This window comes from Triticum aestivum, chromosome 1B, assembly GCF_018294505.1.
Source record: "Triticum aestivum cultivar Chinese Spring chromosome 1B, IWGSC CS RefSeq v2.1, whole genome shotgun sequence".
Lineage (NCBI taxonomy): Eukaryota > Viridiplantae > Streptophyta > Magnoliopsida > Poales > Poaceae > Triticum > Triticum aestivum.
This window is the reverse complement of record NC_057795.1, coordinates 618,075,644-618,091,574: the sequence shown is the minus strand read 5'-3', so window position 1 is coordinate 618,091,574 and position 15,931 is coordinate 618,075,644. Positions and strand designations below refer to the sequence as shown.

Genomic DNA, 15,931 nt, shown 5'->3' with positions numbered 1-15,931 from the left:
AGTTGTGGAAAGCAATCAGTTGGGATTGGGGCCCTTAGAAGGAAAAAGAATAAGAAAGAAGTGTAAATTGCTTCTGGGAAATTAGATAGTTTAGGTATTGACATACAAACTATAAATAGAAATTGGGGGGTAAAATGGAGAGGAGTTTTCTGGAACGTGAGAGGACTGGGGTAAGACCATAAGAAAAGATATGTGAGGGAAATGATCAATGATCATAAACTAGACTTTATTGGGATTTTAGAAACTATTAAACCGAAAAAAATTCTAAAAGTGAATTACACAACTTGTGTGGGGGAGAATTATGATTGGTGCTGGAATGAGCCCAGGGGGATGTCTGGAGGGATTTTAGTGGGAGTAAACAGAGATAGGTTCAATGTAGAACACATAGAGAAAGGGATACATTTTGTTAGGATGTTGATATATGATAAAATCATCAAGATGCACTGGAACCTGGTACCTGTATATGGGGATGCTCAGGTGGAAGGAAAGCTTGTTTCCTAGCAGAATTGGCTAGACTGTACGATGATAACCCCTTGCCCTGCTTGGTAGGGGGATTTCCATATTATCAGGAATGAAAAAGAAAAAAAATATGTTCATAATGAGCATTGGACCTTTATGTTTAATGCTATCATTGAACAAGCTGGGCTGAGAGAGCTACCCCTGAATAGGAGACAGTTTACATGGGCTAACAATTTGGATGATCCCACCTACGAAAAACTAGATAGGGTGCTGATGTGTCCAACTTCGGAGGAACAATATCCCCTGACCATATTACAAGCCTTTGCTAGAGAAGTGTCAGATCACATCCACATTATTCCTAGACATAGTGGAGGGGCAGAGTGATAAATACACCTTCAGATATGAGAATGCTTGGGCTATGAGGGAGGGATTTAAAGAACTTGTATATAAAACATGGAATGAGAGATACTATGGAAATAATTTAGAAAGATGGCAGCTTAGACTAAGAAAACTGAGAAAGAAAACTAAGGGCTGGAACAAAAATGTGGATTCTTGGTACAAAACAATTAAAATTGAGATTATTAAGAGGCTAGATGAGTTGGATAAAAAATTGAGAATGTGGGAATTATTGCTATTGAGAACAGAACAAAAGGAACTAAGAGATCAGCTTAAACAAGTAATGATGCAAGAAGAGATTAAAATGCTTCAGAGATATAAAGACAAGGAAATTATAGATGGAGATAGGAACACTAGATATTATCATGCCGAAGTGAATGGGAGGAGAAGAAAAAATAGAATTATCTCTTTAGAACAAGAAGAAGGTGTGATAGAAGGGGGTGAAAACCTTATGAAATATATAACAAATTTCTACAAAATGCTATTTGGACATCCTGAAGAAACACAGATCTCCATGAGTGATTTGGAATCAAGAAAAATCAATGAGGAGAGGAGAGAGAGGTTAATGGAACCCTTCTCTTTAGATGAAATTAAAGAGGTGGTTTTTGGGATGAAAAAGAACAAAAGTCCTGGAGCAGATGGATTCCCTGCTGACTTCTACCAGGAATTCTAGGATCTGGTTAAATGGGATTTGAAAGCCCTGGTAGAAGAGTTTGCTAAAGGGAAAATAGATATTGTCAGGCTGAACTATTGCATAATCACTTTAGTACCAAAAACTGTTGATGCTAAAAAAATTCAAAAATTCAGACCCAATATGTTTGTTAAATGTTAGTTTCAAAATTATCACAAAAGTGTTGATGAATAGATTGACACAATGTGTGTCCCCTGTCATATCTAGAACTCAAACAACTTTTATCAAAAGGAGATATATTATGGAGGGAGTGGTGATCCTTCATGAAGCATTGAATACTTTCCACTCTGGAAAGCAATATGCATTAATCTTTAAAGTGGATTTTGAAAAAGCATATGACAAAATTAAATGGCCATTTGTGATACAGATGTTAAGAGCTAAAGGTTTCCCTGATAAATGGTGTGACTAAGTAATGGAAACCATTAGAGGGGGACATGTGGGGGTGAAGGTAAATTATGAAATTGGACCATATTTTAGAACACATAAAGGGCTTAGACAGGGAGATTCTATGTCTCCCCTATTATTTGATTTAGCTGTTGATGCTTTGACAATACTGATGAATAAAGCTTTGGAGAATGATTTGGTCAAGGGAGTCTTGGGAGATGGAAATAATAAGGGGGTCAATATGTTACAATATGCAGATGACACAATCTTCCTGATCAAAGAGGATATTGAGTGTGTGAAGAACTTGAAATTTATCCTGTGAGCATTTGAACAAATGTCTGGACTCAAAATTAATTTTCACAAAAGTGAACTAGTGTTATTTGGAAAAGCTAAAGAGAAATAACATATATATCAAGAGATACTGACTTGTAAGATGGGTGTGATTCCCATAAAATATTTAGGAATGCCAATTTCAGATTCCAAACTTAGAAATATCCACTAGAACTGTGTAACTGAGAAGGTTCAAAAAATATGTGGGTGTTGGCAGGGATAATTGCTGGGATCGATTGCAAGCAGAATTACTCTAGTTCAGGCTTGCCTCACTAATATACCCCTCTTTATGATGTCCTTTTATCCAATCCCTAAAGGGGTGATTAAAAAAGTTGACTTCTACAGGGCTACATTAGTGTGGCAAGAAGATGAGGATATTAAGAAATATTACTTAGTGAATTGGAAAACTTGTTGTTTACCTAAAGAAGTGGGTGGTTTAGGAATCATAGATTTAGAATTAATGAACATCTCACTTATGGCTAAATGGTTCTGGAAAAAGGAAACACGGGAGGGGTTATGGCAGGATGTGATAAGTAGGAAATATGGAGGAGATAACTATCTTTCTAGGGCCAAAAAAAACCTGGGGATTCCCATTTTTGGTCCAGCCTGATGAAAATTAAAGAAATCTTCTATAGGTTTGCTAAAAAAGAACTGGGAGATGGGGAAAATACCAGATTTTGGGAAGATGTTTGGATTAATGACAAAACTCTGAAGGAAGCTTATCCCAAGTTATATGACTTGTGTTTTGAGCATAACATAATAGTGGCTGAAGCCATTCATAAAGGGTGTCAAGGGTTTAGGTTTAAAAGAACTTTATATGGGGACACTTTGGGGCTATGGAATAGCTTGAAAAGCAGATGTGAGGAAATAGAAATGGAAGGTGAAAAGACAAAATAATATGGTCTCTTAGGGCTGATTGCAAATTCACAGTTAAATCTTTATACAGAGAGTTGGTAGCCTCTAATCTTAAATTCCCACAAAATTTTCTGTGGAAGATTAAGATACCAAAAAAATTAAAGTTTTTCTCTGGTTAGTTAATAAAAAAGTATACTTATGAGAGACTCTTTATTGAAATGGTGGTGGAAAGGAGAAAAGAATTGTGTGTTCTGTGGCAAAGATGAATCGGTGGACCATCTTTTTTACCTGTTCAGCTGCTTCTATAATGTGGAGCTTAATCAAATGCTCATTTGGACTAAGAAGAACCCCATCTTCAGTCCATGATTGTTTTGGGGGATGGTTAGACACATTTAGAGCAGAGGATAAGAAACTGGTGTTGGTGGGGATTGTTGCAGTATGCTGGGCTCTGTGGAAATCTAGAAATGGGATCATCTTTGAAAAAAAAAAGAATCTCTGATCCTATGACTTTAATCAAACTGATGACACATTGGATGGTGGATTGGTCTATTTTGCAGATAAAGGAGCAAACAAAAAAGGCGTTGGAGCTGGGGGCAAGACTGTTAGAGCGGGTAGCAAGTGAGGTTTATGCAGCTTCTCAAGGGTGGAGAATCAACGTGGCGCGGTTGGAATGAAGATCTGCTCGCTTTTGTTTACCTGTTTTTTCAGTTGTTTCCCCCGTCTTTTGGGATTTGAGGCCCTTAGCCTGGATGAATGTATGAACTTAATATATAACTCAGGATTGATGATGTAGTAGGTTTGGTTCGCGTGGTCGCTTAGTCCTGCTTCCCAGTTCTGCTGAAGCTGAGGAGCAGTTTGTCGTTGGTTTTTTCTTTTTTATCCTTGTAGCTCCAGAACTCTATGGTTTTCGTTAATGGAAATCAGAAGGGTGCACAGACCTTCTTTTATCAAAAAAAAAAAGACTAATTAAGAGAGAAGGAAACAAGTTAAACTCGAGTCTGAAGTTGCTTGCATATTCATGTCCTTGAGCTGGCTGTGGAGCTACCTCAAAGATGGCTTTATTTTTCTTTGTGCTCGCAGCAGCAGCAAGTCTAGAGGATGAAACCGAATAACAGCTTATTGCAACATTAGACAGGTCAGCACAACAATTGACCAAGAAACGTTGTGCTGGCAGCCAGAAAGTAAAATATAGTAACATAATTAATCCTACAAGATATATGTGGACTAGATCATGCTAGTTGTTGCAGCACGGAAACATAATTGAAACCATTCTAGTTCCGCGCCCATCAGGATATTACAATCATGAAACAACATAGTCAGTGACCCCATGGCCATGATCAAACATACAACACTTGCAATGGACATGCATGCGCCCATGGCAGGCATAGGGTCAGCTAGGATCACCTCTAGTCATCGGACAGGACAAACATGTGGCCCTTCAAAGAATCTGAACACTGAACATCAAACATACTGCTACTGTTATGTAACACATAACTGAAGGAGCGTTTTAACATCTGTTCATTCAGGTTCAGAGGTACTTGCAAAACAGATGATTGAATATAAAATTTGACGCTGCCAAGAGATATATTACACGGAACTGGGAATCATTTAGTTAATCACATTCGAGGAAATGCCAAGTCAGATGCAAGGAAAAAACAGATCTACTGTCCTGCAACTCGTCGGTGCACCGAACACAAGACAGGCATATTAACACGCTCTTCGTTCTGGTTCAGAGGGAACAGATTAAATTACTGGATTACGAAATTTTGCATTCGAGGGCAGGCGTATAAGGAAAAAACATGGACTGAAATCTGAAAAGCACATGTATGAGCACAGATATCCAACTTTTCACTTGCTGATGACAAAAGGATGTTACCATCAGACCACGCCATTAAACGCAGCCACCACGGCAAGAACAATGTAACTCTTTTTTTTAACCGGGCTGAACGCTTTTCCATTGCAAATGAACAGAACAATGTAACTTACTACAGCACCACGGCATTTCCACCACTCGACACAAACTGACGACCTAGCACATCTATCCACCCGCAGGCAACTGCAGTACTGCAATGAGAGATAAATAAAATCATGCTCATGCAGAAGTTTCAGCATAAGAGCATACATAAAAGGAGGTCCAGCTTCCTGTATCCTAGTCAATTTCGTCATCATTGTCAGGAACTTGAGGTGGACTGAAGAAATTAAAGAAGCCTCCGCTGTTTTCGATTTTCGTGATAGGCTTGCCGTTTATTGGCCCCCTCTTTGACTTCTTTTTAGCGCTTTTTGTGTCAAGCACTTCCAGGGTACCATTCAATTTCAGTACTTGAAAATTACCAGAACATAGACATTAATGGAACAATCGATAATAGGAAATAGAACATGTGAGTTTCAAAAAGTAACTAAACAACGGCGCTCTCTAAGATTGGCTCGTCTTCATCGGTCATGTGATGCATTTTTGTAAGCACTTCGTTCTCAAGCTTGTAACCCCTTTGCCTCACTAATTCTGTACCTTGGGATACTTAAGAGTTAGCTCGCCCGTCTTTCTTGGACCTGGTACATGTAAACGATAAAATAGGTGCCAAACGAAAGTTATATGCAGATGGATCTTAAGATATGTAGAGCAAAAACATGTTCAACAGTTCATAAGAGAAGGAATTTCTATTGCAAAAAACAGCAGTGTCTCACCTCAGCTAGGATTTCATGGTTCTTCAATTCACTAAACCAGAAATCTGGCATGCTTTTTTCCTCTGCAGGTAAGCAGTGATTATGAACGAGACAAAGACTGGCCTACATTCCTTTTCATTACATGATCTTTTTCCAGCATAAAAAATTGCTCAACAGATCTTAACAAGCCAACATATGTTCACCTTTCTGATCTGCAGCAATATGAGTCATCTTTGGTTACAACACATGCAACCGAAAAAGATTACTGGTGATTGCGAATTTACAACACATTAGCTATAACTGACAGAAAATTCACGAGTTGGTGTAATGAAATGCTTCAACGACAGGCTCACAAACAATGAAAAACAGGCATCAATGGACACAGATCTTAGAACAGACATGAGAGCAAGGACCCATTGCAGGCATGAGACACAAGGCACTGCATAATGTAAATGGTACTTTACCGGATATAAGAAATCTCCACATGACACCACCAAATCCAGCAGGTTTAGCTGCTCTATCCGCACAACCAGTAATTTTTACTTTCTCCCACACAAAAAAAGATTTTCTTTTACTGGCTGTATTTGCCTTGTATATCATCGGCATTCAAACCCATCTTTTGGGTCTTTGTGTGTGTTTTTCTACGTTAATGAACGGCCACGGACGAGAATAAGCTAATTTGTGTTTTCATCACTCCTTCCCCGCCAACGTATAACTCGTAAGAATTCGGTTTTCACTTAGCTACGAGTTTTACCCCACCAAGCAACTAAATGCACTGCGGGCATCAACGTCCCTCCCCCCAACTATCAACCTCCACCTAACCTCTGAAGTAGTACAATACTATATTTTTACTAGCTCATGTGGTTAAATTCCATCCAGCCGCTGTAGTAAAAAGGTACTCCCTCCGTTCCAAATTACTCGTCGCAGAAATGGATGTACCTAGAACTAAAATACATCCATACTTGCGACAAGTAATTCGAAACGGATGGAGTACTACGTGGTAGGGCAGCCATCAATTAAACGGAGTGGCCATGTTTGGTTTCCTTCACGGCGCCCCAAACAGATATATACACATAGGGCGTGTTTGGTTTCCTGGGTGCATCCAGCCTGCATCGTATGAGGGAGCTTGGCTGGGGCTGGCCTGGTTCATCTGATGCAAGATGGAGTCGAGATGTGTGTTTGGTGTACTTGCATGATATGGGCCAGGCTCACCTCAGATGTTGTTTGGTAGGCTGCATGAGGCCAAATATATGATAAATGTGGAATTTGATTCTAGGTACTTGTACATGTATGCAAAATAATTAGAAGACTGTTTTGGTGACATGCACTCCAACTCAGATATCTTTGATGATTGAAGTAAACTAATATTATCAAATACATATAAGAAATCATAATGTCTGCAATTTCATATGAAATCCTTGGAATCAAAGAGGCAGCTAAACAGGGAAAGAAAACAAATGAAAATTGATGTACTTCTGTGTATTCCATTGTCAACATTCACAAGGTCCTATATTTTGCATACATACACAGAACAGCTCTGAAGGCACCCTTTACTGTCTATAATATCTACTCTAGCTAGCTGATCTCTTAATCCCAACAGCACAAATACAAAACAAACTAGCTTGTCTATCTTCTTCTTCTTCCTCTAGCTAGCTGATCTCTAGTTCTTCTTTATCCTGGTCAAATCAAAAGGAACATATACAGAAATTATTCATGAAGTTAACAAAAAAATATGCAGAATCATCTCTAATCCATAGGATCTCACAACCAGATCGGGCCTCTACAAGGCCAGCGGCCGAATCAAACAGGAGATCAAGCTGCTCAATGGCAAGGGCACATCCCGTGCTTGCTCACATGCGTGGATCTAGTTGGCAGCAGCTCTCACAGGCAAATCAGGCGGCCGGCCGCGAGTGCCAGGCCGGTGCACGCGCGCCCGTGGTCTACGTGCCGCCGAAGTCCCGTGGTTGCTCTCACGACCGGCCGGGCGGCCGCGAGCGACGGCGAGCAGGTGGCCAGAAGCTGGGGATGGTAGGGAGGGACTAGAACTTGGGACAGGAGGAAGGGGAGAGAGAGAAGGAGAGCTTTACCTTGGCACCGGTGAGGAGATGCGACGGCGAACGGTAGATGCAGCGAGGACGACGAGATCCAAATGCGTCGCATCAGAGAAGAGAGCGGCGGGGAGCGGGGGAAAATGCGAGCCGACAGGACCGGAAGACGAGACCTAGCTCGCGACTTTGCACGCGCGGGTGCAGGCGCGGGCCTGGCTCGCGGAAACGACCGATCCCTGCGTTTCCGCTCAGCCTGGCTGGGAGCCCAATTTTGCATCCGTCGGGCCTGGCCCAGTGAGCTGCTTCCTCGGCGGCCTGGAGGCAAGCAAGAAGGAGGCCCTGCCGCCTCGCCCTGCCGATCCGCACAGCCGCAGCAGTGTCGCCGCCACGGCACCAGCCTTGGCCTTCGACGAGCTCGCGGCGGCGACCAGGAACTTCAGAGACGACTTCCGCGTCGTTCGGGAGGGGAGTCTCTACAAAGGCTACCTCAAGAGCGTCAAGCAGGTGACGATCCTTTCCTGGCTAGCTAGCTCATCCTTTTTTACTCATCAGTTTGATGTGAGGGGGAAATTGATGTGTGAGTGGATCCATCACATTCGTCTTGTAGGTCGTTGCTATAAAGCTGCAGCATGCCGTTGATCCCAGTCAACATCTTTTTTTCGAGAGAAATTTCCAATCTATTCATCAATCATGGCAGTACAGAGAACACAAGAGGTAATAAAAATTACAACTAGGTCTATGGACCACCTAGGGACGACTACAAGCACTGGAGCGAGGCGAAGGCGCGCCGCCGTCATCACCCCTCCATCACCGGAGCCGGGCAAACCTTGTTGTAGTAGACAGTCGGGAAGTCGTCGTGCTAAGGCCCCAAAGGACCAACACACCGGAGCAGCAACCATCGCCGATGAAGAGAGTTGTAGATTGGAAAGATCAAACCTGGAACCACACGAACGAAGACAAACAAAAACTGGATCCAAAGAGATCCACCGAAGACCAGCACCGACCGAATCCCATGAAATCCGACGAAGACACACCTCCACACATCCTCCGACAACGCTATTCGCACCATCGGGGCGGAGATAGGACGTGGGAGACATTATTGCTACGGAGGGATATCGCCGCCGCCAAACAGCCCCAACCAAGACGTTCAACCTAGCAAAAACAAGAACGGGGTCCCTCCCGCCGGCGGGGGGCCGAGATCCTCCGCACCTCCATAGGCCAAAGGCCATCGGAGGCGGGGCGGATCTGCGGCGGCGCCGACGGGAGGAGGAAGGAGACGTTTCTTGTGGAGGAGGAAAGGGTTCTCTAGTCAAGCCGTTTCGATCCCAGTCAACCATCATCAGAGCAACTCAACAGGGCGTTTCTTGCCCGTGTCATGACGCTGAGCGCGCTGCGCCACCCGAATGTGGTCAACCTTGTTGGCTTCTGCGCGGATGGCCATCACAGGATCTTGGTTCACGAGTACATGCAATTAGGCTCTCTCCAAAATCACCTCCATGGTACTTATTGGCACTCCAAAGTCCAAACCGTAGTTTTGAGAGCACTCATGATTCGATCGCTTGAGTTTGTGTTAATTAATTAAGATCTTGTGCTCATCAGATCGGTCTCCGGGCCAAGCACTGCTAGCCTGGAACACAAGGATGAACATAGCTGCCGGCGTGGCCAAGGGTTTAGAGTACCTCCACCACAAAGGTGTGGTGTACCGCAGATTCATGAGCAGCTCGGACATCTTGCTCGGAGACGGCCACCACCCAAAGCTGTCCCAGTATGGACTCACAAACCTTGGTCGGATAGTTGCAGAGGATGACGAGGAATTGTGTATCGATGTCACCAGAACCGGTACTATTGCCCCCGAGATAGCATTTACAGGGAAGGCGACCATGGAGTCGAACGTGTACAGCTTCGGCGGCCTACTTCTAGAGATGATCACGGGGCGGAGGGCCTTCGACCGCGCCCAGCCAGCCGAGGATTCGCACCTTGTCACATGGATAGGTTAATTAGCCAAGCTGGTGGTTCACATATTTGTTGTTTCTTGTTAATTTGGCCGTGAATGGTGTGAAGCTTGTTGTTGGATCAGGCCACACGATTGATGGACAGGAGCCAGTTCCGCCGGATGGCAGATCCAGCACTGCAGGGCCGGTATCCGTCCATGGATTTGCAGGAGGCACTGAAAGTTACTTTCATGTGCATCCACCAACAGCCGGACATGAGATCGCCCATCGGCGCCGTCGTCGCAGCTCTATCTCGCCTTGCCGCCTACGACGGTCATCCACCTGAATCATCACACCGTGCGGCGCCTCGTTAACCTAGGGGAGAAACGACGTATGTCGGCGTCATCTCCAGACGCATGGATCATCATCAAGTTATATTAATTACTTAATGTAGTTGTGAACTTGTGATTCTCACTTGTTGTGGAATAAAAGTGCCTGCATTGTTTAGATGGTTCATCACTGCACATGTTAAATTGGCCCTTATTAATGGATTTAGAAGTTGTCTTGGTTCTAGAGGTGGAAATTAAGGTGCGTACGGTGTAAGCACGATCAGGAAGTCCATAGAGATCACATAGATTGAATTTACAAAAGTAAATGTGATAATACCTTATGGGTATCACGGACACGGATACAGAAGCTGTGGACTCCAAGTTTGAGACATGTAAAAGTACGTGGGAGACAAGGTAATGGCTGATAGGCACTTTATACAATTACAAGGTAATGGCTGCATTTTACCGCGACTGCTGGAGCCAGCGCTGCGCGCCGCGCCAAACCAGGCGATCGGCACGCTGCAAACTGATTTTTAGCGCGCCGCGTGTTGGGCGGCTATTGGAGATGCTCTTGCAGTCGAGTCTGAAGTTGCTTTCACATCCACTGTCATATTCTTATACTTCAGCTGGCTCTGGAGCTCCCTCAAGCCATGGATTCATTTTTCTTTGTGCTTGCAGCAGCAATTGTCTACTAGTAGAAGATAAAAACGAACACGAGTTATCACAATATTAGAAAGATCACTACAGCAATTCCTTTAGAAAGATTGACGAAGAAATGCAGTGTTCAGAGACATAAAGAAAATTGGGAATGACTTATTATACACCATAGCGAAAGGTTACCATTGTTCACAGCCACACAACATTACAGTGACTTTACTTCTTCATTCAAGAGTAGATTCACAAAATAATAATAAGAAAATACAATGCTAACATAATTAATCCTACAAGATCTCTATGGACTAGATCATGCTAGTTGTTGCAGCACAAAAACATAACTGAAAACATCTTAGTTCAGCGCCCATCAGGACATTATTAATCATGATTCATGAAGCAAAAATAGTCCATGACCCATGAACAAACATACAGCAGTCAACAAAACTGCATCGGCCATCCAAACACAAACTGGAGGCACAGTGTCAGCTAGGATCGCCTGTAGGCTGAAGCCATCAGACAGGGCAAGCGTGTCACCATCAGGAGGCCCTTCCAAGAATCTGCGCATTGGACATCAAACATACAGGTACGGTTATATATCAGGAAAACAAGGAAGGGTACAAACATGAAAGGAGAATGCACTGGCTCCTATATAACTTACCTACATTTACATTTCTTGTGCAAAGCCCTCGCTAACAAGCATTTTTTGTTGGTCCAAGGAACAGCTACCTGATTCCTGGACATCTGAGCTGAGTAAGGGTAGTGAAAAATCAGATAAGGTTCGTCAATCCCAAGCAGTTTTTTTTTACTCTTGAGAGTACTGCAAGTTACGAAATGGCGTCTATCTTAGCAAACTTGGGAATTGACTTACCCTACAGTAGACCCCTTTTATTTCTGAATGTGGCTGGTATGTTACACATATTTTTCTTGATTGGAGCTAAATGGTGAACGTGCAGCATTCCTTCAATTCCATTTTCATGATCATAAGGGTGCAGGATTATATAAGTGCCTCTCAGTCTCTCTTTAACAACATATAGGGTGCTATTTGCATCTCTGAACTCTAACCTCTTTTTCAGATATGTTGTAGTAGTGATAACAAAAGAGAAAGGGGCATAATTGCAATGCAAGTTATAGTTTCTGAATTTTGAGGGATTTGCCTTGTAAATTTGATGCCAAAGAGAGAATCTAAAGTGCTCTTCAGATATCTGCATGATTTTCAAACTACTTTTGATTTCTTTTTCTATACATGTATTTAAAGGCACCAAAGTTTTTTAGAGCCAACTCATATACTCCCTCAGTTTCTAAATATAAGACTTCTTAGAGATTTCAATGCGGACTACATACGGATGTATATAGACATATTTCAGAGTGTAGATTCACTCGTTTTGCTCCGTGGTAGTCCATACTGGAATCTCTAAAAAGGCTTATATTTAGGAACGGAATGTGTTTATTCTGCAAAAGGTACTAGCTGAGACTTTCATGCTGGTCCGCAATATGTCTATTGACAATAGTTTCAAGTTACTATACAGTTTCTTGCTGCGTTAATAATCCGTTCTAACAGGAATAGTCAATATATGTAGTCTCTGACCCTTCTCGACTGTGGAAGGCAATTCTTTAGTTGAGAAGCAGTCTACTGAAGAAGAAAAAAACAAGCAGAGGGCAAATAAAGAAGAGGTGTTGCGAAGTATTTTTGTTATTGTGTAAGATAATAAGAACATTTGAATGTTGGAAAAACTGTATGGCCAATAAAGCATCAAATTCAGGTCCTAAAGATCTCTTTGGACCTGTCTAACCCAAACATGCATTGATGGATGGATATGTTTAAACCTTCCCTTCAAAAGAACGTGTTTATCCGCAGGATATTTTGAAACCCAAAAATTTTGAAAACATTTTCAGCAAGAAATCTTCCAGTGGGATATGGATAAACCAAAACGTTTGCTGAAATCAGGAGACACCGAGACAGGCATTGATTTTTAAGATCAGACTGTTACTTCCCGTACGTTCACTCCTCACTGATACAATGCAGTTGAGCTGTTTATTTACTTGTTATAGGTATATCATTCTTTGACCCCTTCTTTGGCTTCTATTTTAGCACCTTCTGTGCCAAGCGCTTCCAAGGATAATTTCAGTACTGGAAAACCGCCAAAACAGAAAAAATAGTGGGAAAAATAATACAAATAGAGCATGTGAGTTCAAATGATAAATTACCTAATGGCTTTCTCTAGTACTGGTTCATCTTCATCGATCATGTGATACTTTTTTGTAAGCAATCCATTCTTTAGAGCTTCATCATCACTATCGGATCTGGATGCATGTAAATTGTAAACTACTAGATGCCAACAGAAATATGTGCAAATGGATCTTAAGACATGTTAGAGCTAAAAACACGTTCTAAAGTTCAGAGGACCTTCTGTTACAAAAACATGCAGTATCACACCTCCTCAGCTAGGATCTCATGGTTGTCGAACCTTTTTGCTCTGCAGGGAAGCATTAAGATCTTAACACAGGCGAACATGTGTTCACCTTTCTGATATGCAGCAGCTTCGCCTGCATCATCTTTGGTTACACCTTCTGCCTCAACTACGCTGTTGACAACACCATGAAGCTGTGATTTGCAGGTGCAAGAAATCCATCAAGATGGATCATGGCATGCGACACAAAATTTGATAGTTTTATTGAAGACAGTATGTACAGTATGAGCAGTGCAAAATAGAAACATCTCTTGTCTAGATCCTAATTTACCAGTTGTTAGCATCATGGTACAGGTGAGTTGATTGCAGCAGTCACGGGGATCAAAAGGAAATACAGAATAAAACAGCCAGGCTAAAACAACATAAAGCAGATGGACACACAAAACTGAATGAGCCAAGGTTGTTCATTCAGGTTCAGAGGCAATCAACAAAATTACTGGTGATTACAAAACTTAATGCAGCCAGAGGCACCGTTTAAGCTAAAAACTTGAAGCAATTTATGACACAGTAGCATAAACCGGCAGAAAATTTCACGAGTTGGGATAATAGAATGCACGATTTGGTCACTCACGATCACTGACAGGCTCACATACAAGCAAAAACAGGCATCAAAAGGCACAGATCTTAGAACAGATAGCCAACATTTTTCATTTAAATTACTGATGACAGCAAGATGGTGACATCAGATCAGGCACACTACATTTCCACCGATGAACACATCTGGCTAAGACGACGACGAACAGAGCTTAGGCCCTCTCGCCACGGATGCGGCGTGCGAGCTGGATGTCCTTGGGCATGATGGTGACGCGCTTGGCGTGGATGGCGCAGAGGTTGGTGTCCTCGAAGAGCCCCACCAGGTACGCCTCGGCGGCCTCCTGCAGGGCGGAGACGGCGGAGGACTGGAAGCGGAGGTCGGTCTTGAAGTCCTGGGCGATCTCGCGGACGAGGCGCTGGAAGGGGAGCTTGCGGATGAGCAGCTCGGTGCTCTTCTGGTACTTGCGGATCTCGCGGAGCGCGACGGTGCCGGGGCGGAAGCGGTGGGGCTTCTTGACGCCGCCGGTGGCCGGGGCGGACTTGCGGGCGGCCTTGGTCGCCAGCTGCTTCCTCGGCGCCTTGCCGCCGGTGGACTTCCTCGCCGTCTGCTTGGTGCGGGCCATGGCGATGCGCCGGGGGGAGGAGGTTCTGGTGCTTGAGGAGGAGGGATTGGGGTGAGGAGGACGGAGGGGAGGGAGCTGTGCTAAATAGGCGGCGCGCGCCGAGTGGGCGGGGTATTTTCGTGAGCTTTGCTTTTTGGGAGGGAAGGGAAGGTGGGAGTGGACCGTTGGATTTTTGGTGCGTGGACGGTCCAGATCTGGTATCGAGGTAGCGATCCGTGGGATGGTGGTTCGCGTGCTGTGATTGGTTCGCTACGAGTGGCGCGGATCGTGGAGGCGTGCGTTCCTGCTGGAGTGCTGGTGCTGCTGATAAAAAAAATTATTAGGGGACTGGTGCTGCTGATCTGCATGTGGTGTTGGGCTGTTGGCCCGAGATGGATATTCGCAACGCCAAGTGGGCCGGCCCACAGACGGAGCGAGCAGTAAACTGTCTCGCGGAAATCTGGTAGAACGAGGACTAGAACACACGACGCTACACAGCGGAATTTTTGAGCTAACCATAAGAACCATAAGAGCCGCGCTATTTATTGCACAGAAAAATACGGTTTACTTTATAACTTGGATTTGCGAATTTTTTAAATATTGTACGTTTTAGTTTATATCTTGAACAAAAGTTCATTAAATTTGAAAATAAGTTCATCAAATTTGAAAAAAGTTCATAGATTTTAAAAAAAGTTCATCGAATTTGGAAAAGGTTCATTGATTTGAAAAGAGTTCATCCTGTTTTTTTTAAATCATGGCATTTGAAAAAAGGTCCACAAACTTGAAAAAAAGTTCATCAATTTTGAAAAGTGTTCATCCCGTTTTTGAAAAAAAGTTGCGCATTTAAAAAAGGTTCACAAAATTGAAAAAATGTTCACAAATTTGAAAAAAAAGTTCACCGGATTTGACAAAGTTCATCGAATTTGAAAAAAATTCATCAAATTTGAAAAAAATTCATCAAATTTTTAAAAAAGTTCATCGAATTTGAAAAATAGGTTCACAAATTAAAAAAGCACGCATTGAAGAGAACAAAGAAAGATGAGAAAAAAAGAATAAAAGAATAAAAAAGAAACCGAACTGAAGAACGAGTAAAAAGAGAAGAAAGAACTAACTAGTCCATTCCGGGCGGATGCCCTGGTGGCTACAGCCGTGCGCTTTAGACTAAGAGATCGCGGGTTCGACTCTCCATCGCCTCACACTTTTGTGTTTGAAAACCAGGAAAAAAGAACGAAACGGGCCGGCCAAGTTAGAAGCGCCTGCAGGCGCCAATTGGCGAACCGGCGCATCAGCGCCAAATAGGATTTGCTCGCTAACATCCGAAGTCAAAAATGTACTCCTTAGACCAACTACCTCATTTCCGTCCCATGCTACGGCCTAATGTGTGAGAGCAAGACCATAACTTGTCCGTCTCATGTCCGCCTCGAGTCAAATCCAATGTAAACTAGTAGAACGCCTGTGCGTTTGCTACAATGCGTGCATATAAATGAATCAAACAAATATTTAAGGATGTGTGCAAGGTCAAAGCTGAATTTAGTATGTTAGGTGCACGTGCATTGCCATAAGACATCGCGTGAAGGACCTTGTCTTTT

At 43.1% G+C, this 15,931-nt stretch overlaps 2 protein-coding genes and 1 pseudogene across 2 annotated transcripts; 1 reads left to right on the top strand and 2 right to left on the bottom strand.

Annotated features, from left to right (window-relative positions):
• Window positions 1-5,059: 5,059 nt before the first annotated feature.
• On the bottom strand, window positions 5,060-8,279 carry LOC123142790 (uncharacterized). The gene is made up of 4 exons (XM_044561543.1): window positions 7,864-8,279; window positions 5,980-5,988; window positions 5,798-5,859; window positions 5,060-5,662 (listed from the first exon to the last, which is right to left on the bottom strand). Exons 1-4 carry the CDS (start codon window positions 8,099-8,101, stop codon window positions 5,639-5,641), a joined length of 333 nt encoding a protein of 110 aa, XP_044417478.1. The 5' UTR covers window positions 8,102-8,279; the 3' UTR covers window positions 5,060-5,638.
• LOC123080646 (probable serine/threonine-protein kinase PBL7) lies at window positions 8,104-10,101 on the top strand (annotated as a pseudogene).
• Window positions 10,102-13,830: 3,729 nt separating this feature from the next.
• On the bottom strand, window positions 13,831-14,426 carry LOC123142780 (histone H3.2). The gene has a single exon (XM_044561538.1). It carries the CDS (start codon window positions 14,361-14,363, stop codon window positions 13,953-13,955), a length of 411 nt encoding a protein of 136 aa, XP_044417473.1. The 5' UTR covers window positions 14,364-14,426; the 3' UTR covers window positions 13,831-13,952.
• Between the last annotated feature and the right edge of the window lie 1,505 nt (window positions 14,427-15,931).

Excerpts from the sequence above, each read along its gene's own strand:
- LOC123142780 (XM_044561538.1), bottom strand. The coding sequence starts at position 14,363 with ATGGCCCGCACCAAGCAGACGGCGAGGAAGTCCACCGGCGGCAAGGCG.
- LOC123142790 (XM_044561543.1), bottom strand. The coding sequence starts at position 8,101 with ATGCAAAATTGGGCTCCCAGCCAGGCTGAGCGGAAACGCAGGGATCGG. Across the intron at positions 5,663-5,797 it reads ACCATGAAATCCTAGCTGAG|GTCCAAGAAAGACGGGCGAG; the intron begins GTGAGACACTGC and ends TACATGTACCAG.